This window comes from Camarhynchus parvulus, chromosome 10 (assembly GCF_901933205.1).
Source record: "Camarhynchus parvulus chromosome 10, STF_HiC, whole genome shotgun sequence".
In the NCBI taxonomy this organism is placed as follows: Eukaryota; Metazoa; Chordata; class Aves; order Passeriformes; family Thraupidae; genus Camarhynchus; species Camarhynchus parvulus.
In genome coordinates this window covers 10009192-10035402 of record NC_044580.1, presented here as the reverse complement: position 1 = coordinate 10035402, position 26211 = coordinate 10009192, and the positions used below count along the sequence as shown (strand labels likewise).

Sequence of the window (26211 nt, the reverse complement as noted above, 5' to 3'; positions counted from 1 at the left end):
TATCTACAAAGCACTCAAACATTGCTACTTCATTTGGATAGTATGAGTTTAGAAGTTTGTACTGTTAAATGCTGTAAAGGAGATAAGTGAAGAGGATCCTTTTGGCAGCTTTTTTGTGTCTTTGGACAAGCTTTGTGTGAGTATTAAATTTTAGTTTCTCCCCTCCCCCTTTTTTCTTAGAATAGTCTGGCTTTGAGTTTAAACATGCCAGCTTGTCATGTTGTGCCATTTGCTTGTTTTCTATATATAGGTAAAAATGTTAAATATTTAGCCTTGTTATGTCCTGAACATGATACTTAATCCTGTGAAAGGGAAGAGAATTATGCACGATTCCCTTTTTATGAGCTGAGGGAAAAGGGAAAGAGTCACTTCATAGTGTATTTGCTTTAAGTGCTGTGTTGCAATAACTATGTTAAATGTAAATAGGGAAGATTAAATTCTGTGCCTCGTTAAATGGCCTGCTGCTGGTGTTTCCAGTTGGACTGCATATTTACCATTCCCGAGGTATCTGCCACTTAGAAGCAACTAATTATAGAAACAATGACTTCCATATTTGTAAAGTTTATCTTAAAATAGATGAACTGTGACTTGCCTTACTACTAACACGACGTTTAAATGATGAAATCCAGAATTCAGAAGCAGAATTGTTTTTCTTAAAAAACAAAAAAACAAAAAAAAAAAAAAAACCAAAAGTTTGAGCTGTGTTTTTTACTTTGGGATGAGACTTCTTGTTTCCAGACTTTGAGACAGTAAACCAGCTGATTTTATTATAGCCCTCTGAGATGTGGCATCTGTGTTGATTTTCTCACCCTGTAAATGGTGAGATTGATATCTAAGCAGTCTCCTCTGAGAGCAGGATGACAGAGATCCTATTTAATGGAAAATGCTGAATGATATTAGGCTACAATGAACAAAAACTTTTCTAAGATTAAATGTACAGTGCTATAGCTATAGGACAAAGTTTACCAGTCTGTTCCTGCTTGTGTCATCTTCTGTCTTTGCAGCTGTTGATGACTACAGTAGCTTTTATATAGGAAACAAAGGAGCTCTTCAGTATATGTGCTGTCTTGAAAGACTTGTAATTGTTGGACTGAAATATGTAATGAGCTGCTGCAAAACGTTTTGTAAATTGAAACTAGGAGTATCTACAAAAGAGGCTTCTGTCTCAATCTTGGTTTCTTTTGAAGGGGTGTGTTTCCATTAATAGGCAGCTGATTGGAAATCTGATGTTTCAGCATGACTTAAATTTGTATTTAGAATTGAGTTTGGTTATCAAATGTTGATTTCAATAAAGCTTTGTTTGGTTTTGTGATGTGAAAGGTTGAACAAACATGAAAAAGTTGCAGTCAAAAATAAGTTTGGTCTTGCAGTGTTTTCAGTGTTTGCTTTTAGATGCGTGATCAAACCACCTTGCATTTACTATGGCAGTGGCAAAGCACTGATTTGTTTTAGAGGATGCAGGGTAGAATAAATCTCAATACTGTGAGAGCAATTAAAGCATAAGCTTGTATCACAAGTGCTCTGATGTAAGGATTAGGGAAAGTGTAGCAGCCTTCTCCCAAATCTTTTTGTGTTTGACAGATCTTTCTTGTCTGTGGTTACAAACCAGTGCCATGATCAGTCCTGTTTGTGCTGTTCGTGTGCACTTGGCACTCCACTTGTACTGTGTGGGTGAAATCTCTGAGGAATTGTGTTCACGTATATTTGCATGCACTTTGTTTTATGCATTTTCTTGTTTGCTTCTGAAACAAAAAGGAGTTTGTCTTGTGTTCTGGAGTTTACTTCTTTTGTTATTGGTTGCATTTTCCCCTGAGTCTTAAGCATGTCAGTATTTAAAAAACCAAACCCACCACCAAACTGCTTCTTTGGCATTTTTGTTTCTGTAGCTCACCAAAGGAGCCTTTCCTGTTAGAAGAAATTACAAGTTTCAGTAGGAGATACCTTCTGTTTGTCCAGTGCAATGAGAAATTAGCAGCACCTTTACTTGAGACTAAATTGATTGATGGCTTTTTTTTTTTGTTTCAATTTTGCTCTTTACACTATGAAAGAAGGCCATTTATCAAAAAGAGGTGGTACTTTGCTGTCTGTCCTCACCAACATTTCCTCCTAGCTGAGAGATCTATGGTCCTGAAAAGATCTGCTAAGATAGCTTTGGACAAATTACTTAGCATTGCTTTTTTGTTTCCCTCACTTGTCCAGTGAAACCACCGGCCATCCGTGAAATGTGCGGAGATGTCTGGAGAATCACCCTGCAGAGCTGATTCTGTTGATGTTTTGGTTTGGTTAGCAGTCTGACCTGACTTAGTACATCTGTTTCCCCTTTTTACTTCAAGTTTGGTAAATTTACTGCCCTCATCTGATCGCACAGCCTGTGAAACACAGAACTCTTGAAGTATTTTTGAAAGCCTGGTAAAATGCTCTAAGGAAGCAATATGTTGAAGTTAATTTAGTTTAGTTGGTAATACACTTGAGCTGGCTTTCTGTTTTCTACCCCAAAGTGAAAATGGGGCCTTGTTGTCTAATGAAATGTATAAATTATGCGAGAATTGGATGTATTATGCTTGCAGAATGATTTTGAAACACCTGTACTGAGGTTTCTAAGTTTTCCAATTGCTGTTTTGATGAGTTGGCATATATACGTGTGTGTGCGTTGCAGAACAAAATGCAAAATCTGAAAGCAGAAGTTTGCCCTAAATCCTTTGCCAAAACAAGTTTCTTGAAAGGATTAAAAAAACCCAACTGCCATAAACCAACCAAACCTGTAGGTGCAGACTAAACTGCGCAAGAGAAGTGTTTAAGGTATAATGCATGTAAGAGGTATGTGAAACACAGTTCTGATTCCTTTAAATAACAGACGCTCCCCAAGTTCTGTAAGCAAAAAAAGGATTTAACTTTCAAATGCACTCAGATGTGTTTATGATTGCAAGATCTACCGTATCTTTATTTTACCACTACAGGTAAGATAAACTTGTTTTGAGCTGTACAGAAAATGATAATTAAATATATCAGGTAATTGCTTTGTCATAGCAGTAGTAATCATAACCTGTATGAAGGACTGACAACAGGAAAGGAAGAATTAAAGTTGTCTTTCTAGTCTAGGCATCTCTGAATTGTTTGAACCTGATAAAACCAAGCAGAAGAATGTGCATTATTTTCCTAAAATCATGAAATTACATTATAAGAGTGTTGAGTCTTCTTGAGGTTTTTAATAAATTTAAAATAAAAAAAAAAACCCCAACATACCCGTTTTTGGCTGGACAGATTTAAATAAGTAAAATTTTATTGAATCCACTTTGGATGTAAAAGTAAGGTAGGGATTATCTTTGAGAATTGATGAGAAATATTTTGCTATGGCGGCCTTGCAGGTCGGAATAACTCGCTTCCTGCTTGGACCAGCTACAGCTCTGTTTCTAATATCTGATGTGAAAGACTGTTCTCTCACAATCTTTATAATGAATGATGATATTGCACAGTATCACATAAATCACTGTCATGAGACCATTCTGCAAGAGATTTGTCAATAAAGAATGATTTTTGTGTTTTCACGTTAATCTCCCAAATAAGGGAAAGAGCAGACAGCCACATAGGAGAGATCCTTAAAACAGGAAATCTGGCCCCAGTATGAATGACAAATAGAATGTTTAGACTATTTTCTGAGCCATTACTAGTTTATTTTTAGTATCTTGGCTAAAGTTCACTTGGCATGTTGTGGTAGGATAGTGACCAGCAGGTTAGGAACAGTTGTTTGGCAGTTTTCAGTGTTTCCTTAGGAATGCCACATTTATAAAACACTCATGCCAGTTTTACTCCTGTGTGTTCTGGGATGAAGCACCCTTGGTGTGTTCCTTTAACGTTTTGATTGCTCATTGATTAGAGCAGGTGCTAATGACACGGAGGTTGTGGGTTCAGTCCCCATATGGGCCATTCATTAGAGCTGGGCTCAAGGACCCTTGTGTGTCTCTTCCAATTCAGAATAATCTCTGATCTAGTGTAGGCCAGCCCATAAGTGAATTTATTCTTAAGCAAATATTTTTGCCTCACTGTCTTGAAATAGCATGGAAAAAACCCTCTTTAACTTTCAGGGAGGGATTTCAGTGTTGGCATTTCTGGTACTTATTATCTGTTCACTGTACATAAACACTTTAAAAAAAATTTATGGGAAGTTTTTCTCTTGTGGTGAGGAAAGTGCCTTGGAGCTTTGCAGAGGGGTAGGCGAGTCACGAGGCAGCTGAGGGATGTGCCCAAGGCCAGAGAGGAAGCTCTGGGTAGAGCTGGGTTTGATTTGTGTTGCACAAGTTCGGTGCTGCTGCTGCTGCAGCTGCCCCACAGCTTTTCCTCTGAATGGAACTTCAGGAAATAGAAGAGTTACTGTAGAAGAAAGGAATGTTCACCCGCTACTAATGATAAAGAAATGCATTTAATTGATATGAAAGGTAATTGTTCTGCTGTAATGCAGATCTTGTTGTACAACAGGAGTGATACTCCTGTATCTGTGCTTATAGAATCAGACTGCCTGCATTGGAACAGACCTTAAAAATGGTTTGGTTTCAAACCCCTGCCATGAACAGGGACACCTTCCTCTACACCAGGTTGCTCAAAGCCCCATCCAAGCTGGCCCTGACACTTCTAGGGATGGGACATCCTTTCATATATTATATTCCATCTATATTTTCTTTTTTATATATATATATATATATATGTCTGTATTATAGCCATAAGCATTTTCACATCAGTCATTAAAATAAACTTTCCTGCCAAGAACAGTGTATCTTGTCAGTTTAAAAGATATTTTTCATCGAGACAACTGTATTTCCCAAAAAACTTCTGAACTTGCCCTTCCCACCTCTTCCACTCCCATGCTAACCAATATGGGATCTTATTTAAGTAGAAGTTTTGGGGAGTTGGAGATTCAGATATTGGGTGGGAAGGCTGTCTCAGGGTGGATTGTGGATGTGACACAGTGCAAAGGCATGGAGTGAGAAGTGTGTGGTGGGTGTGGGACTACTTGCTATGATATTTCCAGAGCTCCCATTTAACTGTTTCAGCTCATGTGGATGTTCTGGAGGTAGTGGCAAGGATAGAAGACTGTCCTCAGCAAACATTTAGGATTTCATCTTTCTACTATAAGAGCATGTACTCATACAGGTTATGTGTTACCTTTGAGATTATTTTGTAGGCATATGGAAGGGAAAATGTTTGGAGTTCTTGTCTGCTTTAGAATAAATCTTCTTAGTATTTGGTACTCCATGAGGTAGTAATGTGAGACACATATAATTAGGCTGAAATATTTGTACAATAAAGAGATTATTTTCATCTGAATGTAAGTTATAGTGGAATATAGAATTTAAGGGTTCTTTGGTTCTGCAGTTGTCTTATTGACTACAACATTTTTCATTGTTTGAGTGTAAGAAGCTATGTTGTACAAAACCAAAAATGTGAGTAAAACCATCTTAAACTAAGGATACCTTCAGGATTGAGGGAGGTACTTTTCTTTGAAAGCACAGTTTAAAACCTTTAATCACAATCTTAACACTTTAAAATGCGTCCAAGTTGTGCAGCTAGAGTGTGTGGGGAGGGTTCTTCTGTGGTGCATCATCTCTTAGCAGTTAAACTACGGTTTAGTGCTGAAAAGTCTTTTTTATAATTGCCTAGAAACATGGTCAGTTTTGTAGAGCAGGCCAGGCATTACTACGTCTTCCATATGTTGGTTTCACTTCTGAAAGCCTACACAACTGTGCTCCACATACAGTGCTAATTTGGTTTCGTTCGGTACTCCGACTCATATATCCTCTACAAGATCTGGGCTTCAGTCCCTTTTAAATTAATTAGTGCTTGCGTTGCAGTTGTAAAGGTTAACACAAATGCTAAATGTTAGTGATCTGTATTACACCCTGCATTGATTGGAAGGATGCAGTAAGCTCTTGCCAACTGTTCTCCACCTCTCTTGGTTTACTGCAGAAATCCTGTAGCCTTGTCATCCATTTGCCTGCTGTTCATGGTTCTTTGCATACAACTTTATGAATCTAAATTTTCCCAAGCAATTTATGATTGTAATTAATGAAGACATTGTTTCTTTTCTCTTAAGAATGTCAAGCTGTCAGCTGAAGTAGAACCATTTATTCCTCAGAAGAAGGGTCCAGAAACACTAATGATCCCAATGGCGCTTCCTAACGACAGTGGAGGAATTAATGGCATGGAACCAACTCCAATCCCTAGCTACCTGATCACTTGCTATCCATTTGTACAGGAAAATCAATCCAGCAGGTAATAAGTGGTTGTGATCTTCATGGAAGATGATCTGGTTTTAAATGGGTTTGAACTTGTAGGCTTGAGAGGAGTCAGTGATTGTGGGCTGTATATTAAGGTTTTTGTTCACCATATTTAACCTTTCATGTATGAGGAGAAAGTTTCTCTGCCTTCAGTCTTTTACCTGTATTCTTCCCTTTGCTTTTCTCCTGTCATATTCTTTGTTGCTTTTTTTTTTCCTGGCTATGAAGATCTGGTACAAATCCCTCCCAAAGTCATCTGCTGTGCTTTTGGATAGTCTAAGGGCAGTCGGGAGGGGTTTTTTGTCTGAATCTCTGAATGAAGCCGAGCTTTGGGTGTCCAGTTTAGGTCCTGCCATGGTGAAACATGGCCTGGTGCCATGTAGCTGATTCAGTATTATGTGTAACTGTATCCAGTTTTCTTCACATAATTAGTGAAGAATATGTTGAGTTTAGGAACTTATTATAATAGAACTGTTATTTTTGAAGGGATGATTAAGGCCTGAATTTTCTTTTTCTTTTCGTCTTTTTTTTTTTTTTTTTTAATAGGCAATTTCCATTGTATAACAATGACATCAGATGGCAACAACCCAGCCCAAATCCTGCAGGACCATACCTTGCTTATCCTATAATATCTGCGCAGCCACCTGTTTCTACAGAATATACTTACTACCAGCTGATGCCAGCACCCTGTGCTCAGGTCATGGGTTTCTATCATCCTTTCCCTACGCCCTATCCTGCACCCTTCCAAGCAGCAAATGCTGTAAGTGCAGTTACTACAGAGTGCACTGAGCGTCCCAGCCCCTCAGGCCAGGTCTTTCCATTGTCCACTCAGCGGAGCAGAAGCAGTAACAGGGGACCAGTCATTCAAAAAGTAAGTCTGCTTTTGAATAGGATAAGTAGAAGTGTATAAAGAAAATGTCTTTGCAGAGGAAGCACATATCTCATTTTTTATCAACTTTTTTTTGTGTTTGTGGCAATGTTTGAAAGCAGCAGCAGCAGCTGCAGATGCACATAAAAAGTAAACGTCCTCCAGTGAAAAATGTTGCCACTCAGAAGGAGACCAGTTCATCAGGTCCTGAGAACAGATCAAAGATTGTTTTGTTGGTTGATGCATCACAGCAAACAGGTAATTTTATTTTTAAGTTCTGGGTGTATGAAATAACTAGAACTACGTGTCAGTTGTCATCTTTTAGAAAAGAGGGTGGACCAGATTCAGATGCAGCTTTTAAGAGAAGTCTTTGCAGCTCAAAAGGATAATGAAGAAAAGGTGCTGATGGTTGCAGATACCTTCTCAGTATGTCACCTTATAATGTTGCAGTGACATGGTGCTCCTGCAGAGACTTTGCCAACTCTTGAAGGAGTTTGTTATCAATAACAGTTGGACCTAGATGTAATTTAAATTCACTGCTGGTTTAATGCAAAGACTGACTTTTTATTTGTTTTTATGATGTGTAGCTTTTTCATGTCTCTTATGAATTCCTACACCGTTATTTTTATTTTTGTTTCTTGAAGACTTTCCTTCAGATATAGCCAATAAGTCACTTTCTGAGAGCGCCTCCACGATGCTTTGGAAGTCAAAAGGCAGGCGCAGGAGAACCTCTCACCCTGCTGCAGAGTCCTCCAGTGAGCAGGGAGCAAGTGAGGCAGACATTGACAGTGACAGTGGCTACTGTAGTCCCAAGCATGGCAACAACCAGGCTGCAGCTATGGCTTCAAGAAATACGGAATCATGTGCAATGAATGTATGTAAACATAACTGAGTAACTTAACTATATTTGTAGCCTACAGACTAATGAAAATTACTAAAATAATTGGTTTTTTCTTTTTCAGGTTGTAGAACCATCAATAAATACAAGTAAGCATTGCCTTGACTGGTGAGCTGTTTAAAATTTGGCTGAGTTGCATTTGTGTTTTTGCTTTACATACCTCTTGATCTACTTCAGCATGCTGCTCTAACTGATCAGATACTTCTGAGGATGCATCTTTACTGTGGTTTCCAACCACCTCCACTAAGACACCTGTTACTTGCTGAATGAACAAGTATATAGCTATCACTAATAATTTATTAACAGCGCCTGTCTTTAATGGATTAAAAAAAATAAAGCTAGAGACTCCAGTGGCAGCATTCAGACAAAGCTGTGTTCCTGTTTAGTTTGTCCTCATGGGCTGCAGTTCATACCTGGGTAGTAACAGAGCCAGGGAGTTCTTATTCTCTATTTCAGAAGCACTGATACTTTTTAGAAGCTTTACTTATACCATGAACAGATAGTTTGATTAATCTGGAAATAGTAGGTGATACCAGGGACTGCTATTTATGACTGAATGGAAATTGGTATGGATGTGAACCTGAGATTTCCTTTCTCACTGCTTTGTGGTGATCAGTTCTTGGCAGCTTGAATGTTCCACAAAGGTAACTGCCAGCATCTGAGAATAGCTACGGAAGTGTTGTCACAGGGGAATTAGACTTTCTCCAAGAACTTTATTTGTATCAGGACTGTGTTCCTAGCTCTGGTGGCATATGAATCATTATGATATGTTCTGGATACTAATTCAGTTTTTCATAGATGGCACTTCTCTTTCAGCTGGTATAGGTTGGACTAATGTAAATTCCCAAGCAACTCAAAAAAAACCTTGGATTGAAAAAACTCCAACCTTTTCTAGAGGTGGAAGACAAGCTGAGCAAAGAAATAATCCACAGGTATGCTGCTAATGGTTCTCAACTGAAGTATTTGGGGCTTTTTAAAATATGGGGAAATAAGGAATTTGGAGGGAATTATAAAATTAACATTCAGAAGCTATTTAATGAAAACAGTATAGAAAGTTAACCTTAAAGTCTAGTTGCACATTTGCTCATTTCTAACTGGTATGTTTTGTAAGTTAGCTCTATATCATATATATAGATGTATAAAATATAATGTCCTTGACAGTTCTCTGCCTATAGCCTGTGCTTTATCTGTATCTGCCTAGGAAGAACATTGGATATATAAAGCAACCTGTGAAATGACGATAGTGTGGATGTAGAAAAGTTAGTTCAGTTTTTGACCCATTCACACTTCAGAAGAAAAAAAATTCTCAAACTTTCTAAAGAAAGATTCTGATGTGTTGGTGAACTAGAATCCTGTGTTCTCACTCCTGTTGTCTTCAAAACTTTTTAAAATTTACATTAGCATACCATTTTTTAAACATTTTATTATTATTTCTTAATGGCTTAAAATTCTTTTATGCTGAAGCTTGAATATCTTTCTGTGAGACTTCCTTCAAATTGGGACAGGATTTCTGCTATTAGTATGTGAGGAGAATGGAGAAGGTTGTCTTCCTAATTTGAGAGATTTTGCTGGGGCAGGTGATCCAGAGGGGTTCAAAGAATGCTGAAACATTTTCCTGTGTTTGAACATAGGTTTTGCTTGAATTCTGTTATGGCAGACAAGAAATCTGAGCTCCAAGTGGGAGCTTTGTATAAACATGCCTGTTTGTGCAAACATATGTGAGCCAGCTTGGCCTGTTTAGGTTTTTAGATGGAATTCTTAAATTGTCTTGAATCTTCCTGTTTGGTAACTGTGGGTTTATTATAGAATGAAGTTTGTGGATGCTTGTATCTGGCAGTGTAGCAGTTCTGAATCTTTTTATAACCTGCTGTCAAATCAGAGGCTTTGGAAGCCACTATTGTTAGTTTATGGCATTGGGGGAGAGCAGGAAGAACCAGAATTTCTTTCATCCAGTCACAGTTTAGGCTCTGAATCTGGCAGCTATTTTAGATACTTAAAAACAAAGCTGGCACAAAAAGTTTTAAATGAGGCTGCCTCAGCCAAATTCACTGTACCTCAAGGCAGAATTGTCCTAGAAACTATTTTCTGTTGAAACTAAATTGGTATGAGGTCTGTAGGAAATTTTCTTGATAAATAGGTAAGTATAAATGTGAAATTCAAGTAATCCACTGGTTTTTGCCAACTCACACGTAGGTTCCCACCAACCTGTCACATAATAAACAGAAGAATGCCTATACCACTATGCTGCTGTCTCTGGCCTTTAGAGAATGTTGAAAAGGCAGTAACTGCATGCAGAATAATTACGTAGTGGGAGGAAGTTCTTTGGAGTGATCACGGTTACAGACAGTTCCTCAGGGTTCATGGCTGTTAGTCACCAGCAGCTCCTGAGTTTCTTCATATTTGGCCAAAAGAAACCTTTCTATTTAAGTTACAAATATAAAGATTAATTGTCTTGAGGGGGAGGAATAATCTGGTACTGTCTATAGAGTTTTTGTGCAGGCTTTAAAGAAAAAGACAACCAAGAAGAGAGCCCCACAAAAAAATCCACAACACCAAAGCACAGTTTATCCTCTAAAAGCTCTACCTAGTTGCTGATTAGCAGGGATGAGAAAGCTTTATGTGCGTGCACGTACATGGCTTGAAATATTGAAATTACAAAATGCCAATCACATTTGTGTTTTTCAGTCTGGTTTCAGATGCAGAGAGCACAGCACGTCTTCAGAAAGAATGCAGAGTTTGCAGAAACGACACGAAAAACCTTTAGCTACGAGCCAGGGGAGCAGGGCAGAGCAGAGCCCTGAACCTCTGTATTTTGAGGTACTGGTATATGAAAACCCTTTCCACGTAGTAGCAATGCCAGTCCTGTGTGGAATAAGTGATGTTCTCAATGGGAAGTTACAAAATATCTGGCTCCAAGATGTACAGTCAAGGTCACTAATTTATTAGATGATCCTTGCATTGTGTACAGAAAGAGACTTGTATTTGGGTGTTGTGGAAAGTGCTGTAATTTAGAACACTGTAGTTGACAAATTAAATAAGCAGCCTTCAAATAACTTTTTCTGTTCACTTATGAATAAAAATTGGTGTGTTTGCTGGCTTATCCCCTCTAGTTGTAATAGGATTTTTTATTTTGGTGTAAAAAATAAATTTTTTCTTAAAAATATACTATTTGTATACAGAAATGCTTTCCTAATTTTTCATTATTTTCTATTTGTGTCACGTAATCCCTTCTAGCTTGTGTGGGACTTAAGGATGCAGTTTGTTTTGCTACCTTAAGCAGTGTCAGTTGATGCTTCTCAGGTGACTTTGGTTCCATCCTTTTTATTCTTAACTTCTGTATTCTTTAGGATGAAGATGAGTTTCCAGAGTTAAATAGTGACAATGGCAGCAGCAAATGTAGTAGCATCCAACAGAAGATTTCACCCAAAGTTGTAAGTATTTGTTTTCTTTTGCAAAGCTTTTATTTTGAGACTGTTCAGTTTGTGTAATTTTTTTGTGAATCTCTGCTACAAGACTTACATTGCAGTAATTGTGATGATCTTGGGGTGTTTGTGTTACCAGTCTTGGATGCTAAAGAAATGCCACTTAAAATAAGTGGTGAAGGGAACCCATCCTAAAAAAAACCAACAACACAACTTCAGGATTTTTCTCTTTTAATGAGATTGTAAGATACATGTTGCAGACACTCAGTATCACAGACTGTCCCAGGCTGGATCATGATGCTTTCATGCAGACATCTCTTAAGACTGTTAAATCTGCAAATATGTAGTAATGGTGTCAGTTTTTCAAAATAATTACAGTTTGTGTAGTTTCTTTAGTTTCAAACTGCATCTGCTTTAAGGCTGTGGAAACAGTTGTTGGAAAGGTACTTTTTTTAGTATGTAATCTACTTAAATATTTTCTTACAGACCTGTGCCTATAGACTGCTTAATCTATTTGGCTCCTTTCCAGGAAAGTCAAGTCCTATGTGAAATCTTAGGGAGGGGAAAATTGTTTAGTAATCAGATTGGAAAACCTTCTGAAGCCATCATTGGAGCTAAATAGAATGGCTTTCCTGTACAAAAATGAAATATAAAGTAGTTTTATTAACTTGCTTATTAGCTTGTGTCATCTAGCTGTAATTAATTAGGATGTCATACTGGTAATCAAAACCTTGGGTGATTTGATTTCTGAAATGCCCCATATTTGGTGGTCTGTAGAGAAAGGTCTTTTAACTGTGGTTTTTTTGCATTTTGTTTAAAATTCTAGTTGGATGACTTACCAGAGAATTCTCCAATCAATATAGTCCAAACTCCAATTCCCATTACAACCTCTGTACCAAAGCGTGCAAAAAGTCAGAAGAAGAAGGCCTTGGCTGCAGCACTTGCAACAGCTCAAGAGTATTCAGAGATAAGCATGGAACAGAAAAAACTTCAAGTGTGTAGCACCCTGCCCACCCCCAGCACTTGGTCAAGAGGAGGATTAGTTATCTGTTGCTCCTCATAATCTCTAATAGCAGTAATCCTTTGTAAAGAATGTTGCAGGCACCATTTCTTTGTATTTACTGTATGTGATGTTGCTGTTGTAGGAGGCTTTATCAAAAGCAGCTGGAAAGAAGAGCAAGACCCCTGTTCAGTTGGATTTGGGTGACATGTTAGCAGCTCTTGAAAAGCAGCAGCAAGCAATGAAAGCTCGTCAGATCACCAACACCAGGCCTCTCTCTTACACAGGTATTTCTAATGTGCCTGACAACACTAAATACACTTTGTGCCAACATGAATGTGATTGATCTGAGTGTCTTAAATGTTTTTCTTTCTATCAAGTTTTAGCTGTTGAATATAAGCATGATAAAAACCTGGGAAGATGATTTTTAATGCATTTCTCAATAAATGACCTGTGCTATCATCCTCTGAGCTGCTGTACACAGTGATGAAAATTCATCTAGAGCTGAGGCCAGATGTCTTTTAAGAAGATCTGCTATTCAAAACTCAGTTGTGTCCTGAGAGTAATTCAGTGCTGAAATGAGTACGTGAAAGGAACATCTCTACTAAAGATGTTATAAAATACTCTTTGAAAGAGGGGATACCTTTGACTGTGATATGGAGGGATACGTCACTAAAATATTCTTCTCATTTCTGCTGTTTATAGTTCAAGGTCTCCTGACCCAAGGCTTAGTCAAAACAAATTTGTTTCTTAAACTGTCCATTGTTTTTACCTTATGCTTTTACCGTGCATAATGTCCAATGGCAATGAATTGCAACCTTACTACATCCTGTGTAGAGAAACTTTTCTTTCTGCTGTGTTTTTTTGGGATGGAGGTCAGTATTGGGTTTTTTTGTGCTGCAACTCAAAATTTTGTTAGCTTTCAAAGCCTTCGTAGTACAAAGACTGAGCAGTCATTCCCTTCTTTCCTCTTCTGATTCCCAGATGTCTGTCAGGTCTCTGAGGAGTCCTCGTCTATTTAGTTATTTAATTCTGGAAGGATCTTTTCTGAGAATCCATATTTCTTTTTCTATACCTTTTGTGTAGTTCTACTGTATTCTTTTAAAAATAAGATCAGACATACACAGATTAGGTTATAGTTCCATCATGAATGTATACAATGGCTTAATTATGCTTTTTTCCTATGTCTGTATCAACACAACATTAGTTTTTTTAATACTTGCTGCCAAATGCAGACTTGACATTTTTGTAATTACTTATTATAACCCTGCCAATCTGATTCCTAAGCTCTTGTATGTAGCCTGGAGTCCATCATTATGCACATAGTTACCCTTTTCTTTCTGGTGTGTTGGTTTCTTTACCTGCTTTGAGTTTCAGCAGTGTTCAAACATTAATTCAAGTTGGCAAGGTTATATCAAACAAAGCTCAGCAAAGAACTGTTGGCATTTCCATTGGAGACAGCACTTGTTTTATTCTTTCTGGCAAAAGATCCACTTAACTACATACTGCACTTTCTCATCTGTTTTGTCCTCTCAACTATTCAAGTCTTTAACAACTGAAAATCAACGTTTGGATAAATATTTGCAATTTATCTTACCATAATCATCTAACTAATAAAGCTACATGTAGTCCTTTGAGAGAGACCCCATACCATTTATGAAAATAATTCCTGGAATCCACAGTTTCCTAAAACATGAGGCTAAGTTGAGGAAAGCTTAAAACCATCTGGAAGCAACAATATCTGATGATGTAATTTTCCTGTCATTATGAACTGCTTTTTTTCCAAGGAAGGAAAATCTACTTAGAGAATTCATCAGTGGAAATTCTGAAAACAGCGTTGAAATAAAGCTGACATGGCTTTTGGTGAAACTAATATCTACCTTGTATTTAGTTGGCAGTGCTGCTCCCTTTCATACCAAAGAATCTGCCAGCAGAAAGTCCTTTACAAAGGGACAGCCCTCTATGGGTTGCCTTAATCCTTTGGATTCAACAGCCCCAAAAGTGAAGAGAGGAAAAGAGAGAGAGATTGCAAAACTGAAACGCCCTACAGCACTTAAAAAGGTAAATGTGCCAACCTTGGAGTGTGTTGAGCCACACTCATACTTCAAAAATAATATTAAAAAAACCCTGTTGTTCTCTCAGTTGAGGACTACTTGCCATGAGCATTGGGCAAGGGAATTATGAGCTTCTGCCTCCAGTTCTGTTAAACTGGTGCCTTCTGCTTTGGATCTAGACATGTAACATAACTTTGGTATCTGCATAATCAGTTGAAGTTAATAAAAATGTATCTCAATACAGATTGACAGGGTGTTTTCTTTCTTTAACTACAGGCACTAGTTTACATGGAAAAGCTTCCGTAGTTTTTTCATGTGGCTGATTCCTAGTCTGTAGTGCAATTTAGTATGGTAACCTTAGTTTTTCTTACTCCTTTTTATAGATATGGGTAAAGAACTTGAAGCAAACCCACAATTTTTGAGTAAACTTAGAAATAATATTAATTGCTTGTATATATCTATATTCATGCAGTCATAAGCTAGATATGTGCAGAAGGAATACAGTATATATATGGAGATCAGAAGGTAAAATATAAAAAAGTGACCCCTAAAAATGCAGGCCTTTTTCTGACTGGTCTGTGGTCTGTGTTAGAGGAATTCACCTGTTCAGAGGAGTTTTCTAAACTCTTTGTTGTCAAGGCTTTTATGTTTTTGCTATTAAAAATTAGAGTAATACCAGGATATCCATGTCCTTTCTTTTATAGAAAGGGTTGTCTTTATTGAGGTGCTTCATGATTGGTATGCCTGCATTAGGTATTCTTTTACAGGCACAGGGATGAGGAATTGTTAATAAGTGCATGTTATGTATCAGAAAGGAAGCTGTAAAAGTACTTAAACTACTGAAAGTACTATTTATGTAGAAGTGTGTGAGTGTTGAGTATACCATCTGTATAATGCTGCAGTGAAATATTCTTTGTGATCAAAGAGGAAACTGAAATGATTTCCAGGGTTTCTAACCTGGCATGAGTAATAAGGTTCAAAACAACTTACTTAACATTGTGTTATGTTCAGTGAAAGGGTTGTTTTTATTTACAGATATATTTAACTTTCAGATGCTGACAGCTGTTGGTTTTGTTTCTAGATTATTTTGAAAGAGAGAGAAGAGAAGAAAGGCCGTTTGTCAGCTGACCACAGCCTTCTGGGTTCTGATGAACAGAAAGAGGCTCATTTAAACTTGACTGCTGACCAGTCTCAGGAGCTGGCCTCTCAGGAAGGTTGGTCTCTGTCTCTAGATGCCCATCACTCCCCCTCAGCTATACTAAATCTGCTTATTCTGATATTTTATGTTTCTCTTCTTATGCCACACAATTGGCATAAGAAGAGAAACATAAAATACGTTTCTCTTCTTATCTGTCCCTCAGTTGTGGAAGGCTCAATACACTGTGGGTTCTCAGTACATGATCTCCATACAGCATTTTAATTATCATCTCAAGTGGGTGTTCCCACCACATGTCAGACTTGATAGTACTTTTGATAAGCAAGAAAAATGTGACTCCTGTCAACCATGCTATGTTGACAGGAGCCATAGCATGGTTAAAAGTACTGATCACAGTACTTTTTGATGATGAACATACTGAAAGTTTTCCAGATATAGAAGTTGCAAACTGTAAATAAAGTTTTCCAGTTTGTTGAACATGTCAGTCAGCTTCAGTTTCTGAATTGTCAATTTGCAGCAGCAGCCCTGAGCAACTGAGAAACTTCAATGAGTTTTCAAATGTCTCCAACATGTTTGGGGCAGTGGGAGTGGGGGGGAAGGAGGTGTCTGTCAAGATTCTACATGTAATTCTTCTTAACTTTTTCTTCTGAATGGACCTGTCTGACTAGAGTGGGAAAATCCCAGACATTTTAGAAATAAGTTAGTTGAGTATTTTATATATATAAATAGTAAGGAATTATTGGAAGAAGTAATAACATTTAAACAGGTTTTTTCGTCTGTTTTATCAAGTTCCCAAAGTAAGCTTAAGATATTTTTTAATGAATATTCAAATAGTGGTTATTTATCCAGTTCATGCTGAGTGGTGTATGTGTGTTTAGTTTGTTTTCTCCCCTTTCCCCTACCCTTCCAGAAGGGGAGGGAAGAATAATGCTTAGTGTTTTCAAAATGGAATTTGGACAAAGTAAGGGAGTGATAACACAAGAAGTGTGGTTCTGTTTCTTTCACATTGAAAATGTATTTGTAAATGTTTAAAAATTGCCTTTCAGAAACTGGTCTGAGTATGCCTAGTGATACTTCACTTTCTCCAGCAAGTCAGAATTCTCCATACTGCATGACCCCAGTGTCACAGGGTTCACCTGCTAGTTCTGGAATAGGCAGTCCAATGGCATCTTCTGCAATAACCAAAATTCACAGCAAGAGATTCAGAGAGTAAGAGTTTTGCTTTTTTAATATAAATTCAAGACTTGCACTTCAGTCACCCTTGTGTTTCAAGTGTGGATAGATTTAGTAGACTTAAGAGCTTAATGAACATAAGCTTCCCTTTCAGAAATAGAAGGTTCTGCAAGTATTTTCTTTTTTTTCCCCTAAATGGATCACTTGTGTTTGCACACAAATGTGTGTATGGATGAACAAACACTCACTTGAGACTTTCTTTCTTGCCACAGCAAATAAGCAAGATGGGAGTCTTCTCTGAAAAATAGTTTTTGAAGGAAGGCTATGTATGCTTTGAATGGGAAAGGAAGGAATACTTAGGAATGCTTAAAATACTGTAATAGTACCTCTTAATGTGTTAGGGCTTTTTTGTTAATGTATCTTTGTAATGTACTAAATTAAGTGGAAGAAAATTGCTGTGGCACTTATTGTAGTATTTGTTTATATTTTGAATATTATTTTTGATTGGCTTCTTGAAGTAAGGGATATTACTACAAATACAAATTTTTTTATGGATGTGTTTTTAACTCACAGTTTGCAGTCTGATTTCTAAATCCTTGTTGTGACTTTAGTAAAAGTTAAATAACTGTTCTGAGAAAGTAAAATTATTTTCATTTGCAAAAGGCAGGGTGAGACATTGGTTATGCTAACATTTGTGAAGTAGCAATGCTGACTCTTGTCCATGTTGTTTTGAATTGACAGATACTGTAACCAAGTTCTAAGTAAAGAAATAGATGAGTGTGTGACTCTGCTATTGCAAGAGCTTGTCAGCTTCCAGGAGAGGATTTACCAAAAGGATCCCACGAGAGCCAAAGCCAGAAGGAGACTTGTCATGGGGTTACGTGAGGTTACAAAACACATGAAACTAAACAAGATCAAGTGTGTCATCATATCCCCCAACTGTGAAAAAATTCAGTCAAAAGGTATAAATGATAAAAACATGGTGCACTTGGCTCTTTTCAGTTTTCTTGTGCTGATTAAATGTGTTAATTAGCAAGGTTAGAAGCATTTGTTATTATGCATGATGTTACATTCCAGTCTCAACTGGCTAATTGCCATTCCACATTTATTCTTTTCTGCTCCATTCTGGAAGAAACTTGTTCATGAGGGTGAAAAGCTTAAAGAAAAATAGATATTGTAGAACTGAAATTTACTCTGTGTTATGTCATTCTGTGTTCAATACACCTTGCAGAGAGTCCTGAGCTCTGGGTGCTTTTTAGGAAGATTCCTTAAGAAAAACATGAATTGTTAGTTAGCCAACCAAAGCATTTTGCCGCTAACAGAATTATAAACAGAGGCTTCCTGAGATAGGAGAATAGCAAAGCTCTCTTAAGAAAAGACCTGTGAAACTCTGGTTTGTGTGCAGGACTAATAGAGAATACAGAATATCACCTTCATCTGTACTCATTCACTACCCTTGAAATGCATTGTGTGTTATCCTCTGGGACGTAGGAGCTGCTGATGTGTATATTGAAGTTTTACTGGCTAATTGCAGTTAAAGTGGATTAGAGAGTTGTATCATGCCATATGATGACTTCAAGTGACTAGACATCTATTTAAAATTGCTTTCTTCAAGGTGGACTAGATGAAGCTCTCTATAATGTAATCGCCATGGCACGGGAACAAGAAATTCCATTTGTGTTTGCTCTGGGCCGCAAGGCCCTTGGCCGCTGTGTGAACAAGCTGGTTCCTGTTAGTGTTGTGGGCATCTTCAACTACTCAGGTGCTGAGGTGAGTCATTCCAATCACAGAAGTGGCTGGAGTAAACAATTATGTAGTAAAGAATTGGTTTGGCATTGGAGCACACCTAATACGCCTTTGATAATAACCCTGATCTCATCTGTATTATGGTGTCTTTTCTTTGAAATTCAGTTTTTATGGTACTGAGAGACTATGCTAAAACACTTCAGTCACATCATATGTAGATTTTAAACAGACTTAAACTGTGATCTGAAATTCTCTGGAAGGCTTAAGAATGTAAGAAAAAGAGTATCCTAAAGTATGGCCATCTCCTCAAAGTTGCATGCACCTGGAGTGGTGTTTTTATTATTTAATACAGAGAAGAACTAATTCTTAGTTAAAGTTGAGGTATTTGGTGCTAATCTTGAGGCTCGTATGTGTGGTATACCTTGGACTGAAAGGAGTAATGTAAAGTGAAAACTATTAGTAATTCTTACTAATAAGGCTAATAAAACTGCCTTTGTACTTAGGATCTGTTTAATAAGCTGGTATCCCTGACTGAAGAGGCCAGGAAAGCTTACAGGGACATGGTGGCTGCAATGGAGCAGGAACAAGCAGAAGAAGCCTTGAAGAACGTCAAGAAGGCCCCACATCACATGGGCCATTCTCGTAACCCTTCTGCAGCAAGTGCTATCTCCTTCTGTAGTGTTATTTCTGAACCCATCTCTGAGGTCAATGAGAAAGAATATGGTAAGTAGCTTAAAGCTTACCTTTGTAAATAGAAGCTGGGGTTTTCCAAATTATGTTTGTTGTGAAATGTAGCTAAAGATGCAAACATTCTTCCTAATTTACAGTATTCTACAATGTTCAGGGGTAAGAAGAGATCAGCTAGTTTTCAGTAAATTTCATAAGTAACTTTTTCCCTGAAAAAATGTAGAAAATAATAATTTCGAATCCTGAGAAGTGTTACAGGTGTCTAACATCAGTGGAGGTGGCTTCTCTAGTTTTATTGAACTGTTTTAAAACTGATAGCACAGACTTGATCATATGACTGAGGAAGAACTGATGGCAGCAGGAACTAAAATATGAGGTCTCTGAAGATAGGACATTTTTAATGTAGCTTACATTTTTAAACTTGAGATGGCAGTGAGTGATTCTGCTGTTGAGCAAAGGGGAGTTCATTTATCCAGTTGCTTAAGCCCAGATGAAAAAGAATATAAAAGGGAGACTACTTGTTAGAAGTCAGAAGCTGCCTTTTTTTTTGGTCTTAGAGTGAATTAAAGAGAATGCTGTCTTTTTAGTAAATTTTTTTTTTGTGGTATCTTAAATTCATTTCAGGAGCTAAATGTTTTATAAGTAATCCTTAAATAATAACTTAAGATGGTGGCAATTTTCTTCTTTTAATTTATACTTGAGAGTAACCTTTGACTACTCTTAGTACTACATTTCATGGTTACAAACTTTGAACTTTGTAATGTCTGCTTTAGGGTACTGTAAAAACCCAGAGTTATTCACAGCTCTTTCTGTTGTCTCTCCTTTTCCCTTCCTCTTTTTTCTAGTAGAAATTTTTCTAGAAAGCATAGAATAATGTTAGCTCATTTTGCTATTTAGGCTGTTATTGCATGTTCAGGAGAAATATTTTTATGTACAAGGAATTAATATTTCCTACTTCAACTTCTTTCAAACTTTGTAGAAACAAACTGGAGAAATATGGTGGAAACATCTGATGGGTTAGAGGCCTCTGAAAATGAGAGAGAGTCTGCGTGCAAGGCTGCAGTACCAGAAAAAGCTGGTAATGGCCAAATGGAAAAAACCACTCTTAATAAACAACCACCTCTGGCTACAACTGGCACTACCTCAGCAACAAATCATGGAAAATCCACCCCAGGTGACAAAGATGAGGTGAAACCAGATGACAACCTGGAATGGGCCTCACAGCAGAGCACAGAAACAGGATCCCTGGATGGCAGCTGCCGAGACCTTTTGAATTCCTCCATGACCAGTACCACCAGTACCCTTGTGCCAGGAATGCTGGAAGAGGAGGAGGAGGAGGAAGATGATGATGATGAGGATTATGCCCACGAACCAATTTCTGTAGAAGTTCAGCTTAACAGCAGAATTGAGTCTTGGGTTTCAGAGACCCAGAGAACTATGGAGACGCTGCAGCTCGGGAAGACCCTTAGTGGTGCTGAGGAAGACAATGCTGAACAAAGTGAAGAGGAAGAAATTGAGACCTCAGAGCAGGCTGATCCTGGCACTGATGGGGAGGAATGGACAAATGATAAGCACGCAAGTAACACTCAACATAAACCCACCATCTGCAGTTCTTTGAACAAAGAACACACAGATTCCATCTATATGCCGTAAAAATAAGCAGGAACTCAGGAACTTTTTAGAAACTATAGTAAAACTAACTGTTGTAAAGGTTGCAGCCATTATTCCATATGCTTCATCTCAACATTTTGCACTGTTAAACATTTAATACTTGTATTTAATTCACAACAATATTTTTGTAGCTGTCCGTTACTTTTTTGATTTAAAAACTATCTTAGCTCTTAATCAGTATTGATTTCCCAGATTAGAAACTGTGTGGAAAAGTTGTCAGTAAGCATTCATTTGATGTTTTGTAAAAGGAAACATCTTGTAACTGTCCAGTTTTAAGAAAAATTCTTTGAAGTTGTGACTCTTAAGCTTATTTTCAAACAGGTAACCTACATTAACACTGACAAATTACCAACAGTTCATGTTGGTGGTATGGTGTTATACTAGGCCTGTCAGTGTATTTGGCCATTACTTTCTAATTCTATCTAGAAATAAAAAGAAAATTTTGATTCTCTTTCATGAAAACCTAGAAAAAGCCATTTGCAATCTTAATGAGAATTAAATAGTAGAGAAATTGTGTGTGATTTTTATGCTAAGATAGATGCAGCTTTTTAGTTGATCTTGGTGAATGCATCATTAAAAAGCTGCTGATAGCTGAAATGGTTACAATAAGCTATAATAACTTTGATTCCAGAAAAACTTTAAACCAGAGGGATGCAATTAATGTTTTGCAGGTTTTCTTTACAAGGTAGAAATATTGCATTAAAAAAAAGCAAAACAAAACAGGAAAGAAAACAAAAATTAAACAAAAATTCCCCATTCTCTCTGCAGTTGCTGTCTGCCAAACCACACTGAGTGACTCATTAACCATAATCCCTATTCAGGGCTTTTAGTAAACTGATGACTTCCTCTCTCTCCTGTCACTTACCTCAGGAATGCTGTTTTGCATTTTGTATTCTGCATAACACTGCAAAAAGCAACAATAATCCTTTAACAGCAAGTGTGAATGATGTGGTGGCTATCTCTGTCTTCACCTGCATGCTGTGATTCTGGCCAGGATGGATCTGAAGAACTACTGCTGAAAACGTGACCTCTTTGTCTCTTCTTGCAGTTGTAACAGCTTTAGGAGTTGACCTCTAGATGAGAAGAAAGTAGTTATTCCAGGACATGAGGAAGTGCCCTGTAGTTTGGGGAAGTATTTCAGTGGTGCAGAGGTAGAAGAAACAAAAATATGCCCTCTCTGAAACATATGTGTTGCTAGAGAATTGTTCCATGTTCTGTTCTGAATACTGAAGTGAAATGCATTAACTGGTGATGAATTTGTTTCAGACTGAGGATGGAGTGTGTGTCTAAACCTTGCACATCAGGAGTCTGTTTTCCATCTTTGGTATTGGCAGAGGATATCCTGAAACTGCCAGCAGCAGGAGCTTCACCACAGGGGTAGCCAAAGAGTAACTCACGTGAATAACACTTCCATAGCAAACATGTTTCTTTTAATGTCACTTAATTTTTTGATCACTTGTATCAAAATGCATGAAAAGCCTCTGGGTAGGCTGAAAACCACAGGAAACTGAAATTAGCTGAGTTGGGTGTTCAGTCCACACTTAGGAACATGGGACCAATGTTTATAGCAGTAGTGATGCTGGTGTTTGAAGTTGCACTGGGAAAATAAGACTCCAGGTTTAGAAGTCATCTAGCCCTGGGTTTTTGGATGCTAATGAGAATAATAGAAACTGTGTATTATGTAAATAATGCTTTGATAGCTCTAGGCATAGCAAATGCTATGTAGATAAGCAGTAGAGAGCTGCTGTGACAACTGGCTGTTGTGTCACGTTCTTAGCTCCTTAGTGTAATCCTCCTAGGTGTTAGAACAGGCGTTTCATAGGAAAACAAGGACTAAGGAATGATGCCTCCTGAATGTTAAACTTTTTACTGTCCCCATGGCAGATTTCTACTGTCTGTATGTTTTAAGAGTTCTTGCTTTAGGACATGACAGGTGTTTGAACTGCTGACAAGCAAAACTTGCCCTTGGATGTGTAAGCACATCTCGGCACAGGTGAGATCAGTGCGTACACTGAGGGCAAAACTTTGCCAGAACATCAAAAAACAAAGGTGTTTGTAGTTTCTCCTTTAGCTTTTTCAGTGCCAGTGATTCAAATAACTTTTGATCTTGAAGTATTAACATCAGAGGCGCATCTTTTTATATGTCTTTCTGAACTTGGACTGTCATTTTAAAGTTTTCTGACATTTATATCAAAGAAGTCTTGTAATATTCAGCCCGCTATTTAACTGCAATTTTGCTACAAGTTTAATAGAGTTCGTGAAAGTGGTACAGCACTTATAATTATCTCTCAATTTGCCAGCAAATAAGGAACTAGTTTCTTTTTAAAATGTGGCAGATCACCCTTAGGGGAGCAAACTGAAACTGAGTAAAGAAAACTGGGTTTAGTGCTTCCTTTTGGATAAGCTGGGAATAAGCAATAACTGTAAGAATGAAATTGCAATTGCTTTGGGATTGATCCATTTGCATCGGAAATTAGGGAAGTTCCTTGCCACTTGAAGCACTTAAGGAGAGTATCTCACTGTGGTAATTTTGGTTCTATTATCAGCAGAATTTAAGAAGAAAGCATACAAATGTTCTACAATACCATGATTTTTTTAAAAAGTAGTTGAATTTCTATTTCAGTGTAAAAGTGTGCAGTTTATACAGGTTGTTACTGTCCCCATGAAAAGATGTTTCTGTAGTTATAGGTGTATAGATATTTTTGTTGTGAAAATAATTATTCGGGAAACAAATCTACTTTTCTTAAGGCATTGTTTATAGAAATTATTTCACCACTTACTTTATCTGGTAAAATCAAAAATAATGTATCTGTGGTAGGGGTAGGGATCTTTACAACTGATAGAGGTGGCTATGTATACAACCTATTTATATAAATACTCTTAAGTATCTCTGTCAATAATAAAACATGGATTACAAATCTGTAAAAGGGAAAAATTCTGAAGAACTTCAGTCCTTAGTTGGACCAAGTAGCAATGTCTGATTAAGGCAAAGGCCCTGATCCTGCTCACACATACTTTGGAATGTTAGTGCCACTGGCTTAAATTGGTGGCCTGTTTGTCTGCTTAAGTTGTGTGCAGGCTGTTGTAGGATTGGAGCTAAACAGTGACAGAGAGTATTGACCTGTGTTTTAAAAATTCATTATAGAAAATGTTCAGTAATGCACTTGTTGGTGTTCTTCTGGTAAAACTAAGAGGTGTCTTTATGGGTGGGTGGGAGCTTACACAATGTGGTTCTGTCCAGTTCTTTAACACAAGCTTAAATTTTAATAATGTTACTTTAAATATGTATGTAAAAAAGTATTATTGTTTGAAAAGCTGCTGTTGCTGAAACTGTCACTTAGTATTTCTTGTGAAGTTGTGCCAACTAATGAAACTGTTCAGTTGATTTCAGTGTCAGCCATTTAAAAATTAGACATGGCAATTTGTTAACAGAACAAAGCCCAGCAGAAACAAGCCATAAAAACCAGGAACAGGGGGCTCACCCTGCCACACACAAGGAAACATGAGAATGTCTGACCCAAAACTTCCTCACCAATGAATGGTAATGCTGAAAGTAGAAACCCAGTTGGCACAGCCCACGTTCTAAATGTTCATCAATAGTTCATATAATTTACTTTTTAAATAGATTCTAATAAGGAAAGCTGTTTAATCTTCGATGTCTTAAAATTTATAGTAATATTTAGGTTAAAGTAGTAGAAAAACCATTATAAAATACAATATGAAGGGGTTTGTTCCATTTCTTTTTTGCTGTATGAAGGATAACTGTTCTGTCTACCATACTTTTTGGAGTAATAACAGCTTTTTTGCACTATGTAAATACTAGTGGGGATTCTTCCATAACTAATAAAAATGATTGTAGAAATGTATGGCTTTATTACAGTGCTGTGTTTGTTCTGGACTCTGATGCTGAGTTGATCTGGGACAGGTGTGTGTCACACTGCGGCCACAGGGTGGAGGAGCCGTGTGTGGTGGCACTCGGGGTGACAGCCCTGTGCAGGGAGCCGAGCCCCTCACCACAGCAGGGGAGTGGCTGAGGCAAAAAGCAGGATGAGCAGAGGGCTTTTCACATGGATCCCAGCCCTCTGTTGTCACCCACTGTGTCACCGGCCAGAAAAATATTAGATAGAAAAACCCACCCTTCTTCAGAGACCCTGGGACTGAAGTAGGTCCAGAATATCGAGTTGGAAATAATGTTTTACTTAAGAGGAAATGAGCAAGGATAAGCACAGGTATTTCCAAAAACTGGGATTTCTCTCATACTCTACTGGATGAGAACTTCACTTGACCTGCCCTGATTGTTGGAGAGATGGATGGAGTCACATTTGGAAAATAACTTGAAGTTCCCTGTTTGTTGTCCCCTGTTTAACTGCTCACACCTCTGTGTCAGTAACAGTGACCTGTAACAGTGTCATTAACTGGGTTGCAGCTCCCACATGTGAAAATACCTATAGCAGTTTCAAAAAGGATAAAGCTTTGTCCTGTAATTCTGAAGTTTCCATTTGTGTACCTGAACTTCATGTTTCAGTTCTGCTATTGCAGTTGTCTTCTGGTGGAAGTGCTTCTGTTACAAACCTCACTTTGGAGGTTCTATGACTTGCAGTCAGAATTACTCCACCAATTACTCCTCTTGTCTGGGTTCAGCCTCTCTGTTCTCAAACTGATACGAGTTTTGGAAAGTACAAGAAAAAGTGGGTGGCACAATGTGACCTGTGCTATGGAAATGACAAAAAATTAGTTACCCTTATGCCTTTACAAACTGAATTTTTTTTCTCCCTCTTCATTTCTTCAACATTTAAGAAACACTAACATCGAGCAAGTTTCCTTGCCTCTGGTGAGTTTTTAAGTGGTGCTTTGCACTTCTGCACATACCAAAAGAGGCACCACAAGAAAATAATTGCTCCTGCTAAATTCCTTCAGGCAGAACTTCCCTGCCTGTGCTTCCACAGCAGCATGGGCTCTCCAATACCAGGTTTATAGGGATGGGGCTGGAATTTTCTGAATCTGTGTGTCCACAATGTGTGGAAAGACCCCAGTCAGTCAAACTGCACTAAGCAAAAAGGACAGCTCCTTGGACTTGCTTTTAGATTTTTGGGATCATTGTGAATAAACACAGGGCTTTATTAATTTTTTGTTTGTTTATTGTTACGGGGCTTTTTTCTTTAAGTGCTACTGGGCAAAACCCACCCACCGCAGAGGAGCTGCTGCCAGCTGCAGGCTCTTTACTTCAGGGGCTGTTTTATGAGTTAGCAGATGCAGGAGAAGCTCAG

The 26211-nt window shown here is 37.8% G+C and overlaps 1 protein-coding gene across 1 annotated transcript in view; it reads left to right on the top strand.

Annotated features, from left to right (window-relative positions):
* SECISBP2L (SECIS binding protein 2 like) overlaps positions 1-24808 on the top strand; it is a 28425-nt gene extending 3617 nt beyond the window's left edge. The window contains exons 2-18 of the mRNA XM_030955239.1: positions 6086-6264; positions 6816-7140; positions 7260-7395; positions 7782-8011; positions 8100-8124; positions 8852-8967; positions 10721-10852; positions 11383-11466; positions 12284-12451; positions 12603-12744; positions 14349-14518; positions 15593-15725; positions 16714-16876; positions 17582-17802; positions 18456-18610; positions 19090-19309; positions 20253-24808. Coding sequence (XP_030811099.1) covers positions 6086-6264; positions 6816-7140; positions 7260-7395; positions 7782-8011; positions 8100-8124; positions 8852-8967; positions 10721-10852; positions 11383-11466; positions 12284-12451; positions 12603-12744; positions 14349-14518; positions 15593-15725; positions 16714-16876; positions 17582-17802; positions 18456-18610; positions 19090-19309; positions 20253-20926 — 3273 coding nt within the window. The 3' untranslated portion in view covers positions 20927-24808. The remainder of the gene's footprint in view (positions 1-6085; positions 6265-6815; positions 7141-7259; positions 7396-7781; positions 8012-8099; positions 8125-8851; positions 8968-10720; positions 10853-11382; positions 11467-12283; positions 12452-12602; positions 12745-14348; positions 14519-15592; positions 15726-16713; positions 16877-17581; positions 17803-18455; positions 18611-19089; positions 19310-20252) is intronic.
* The last annotated feature ends 1403 nt before the right edge of the window (positions 24809-26211 follow it).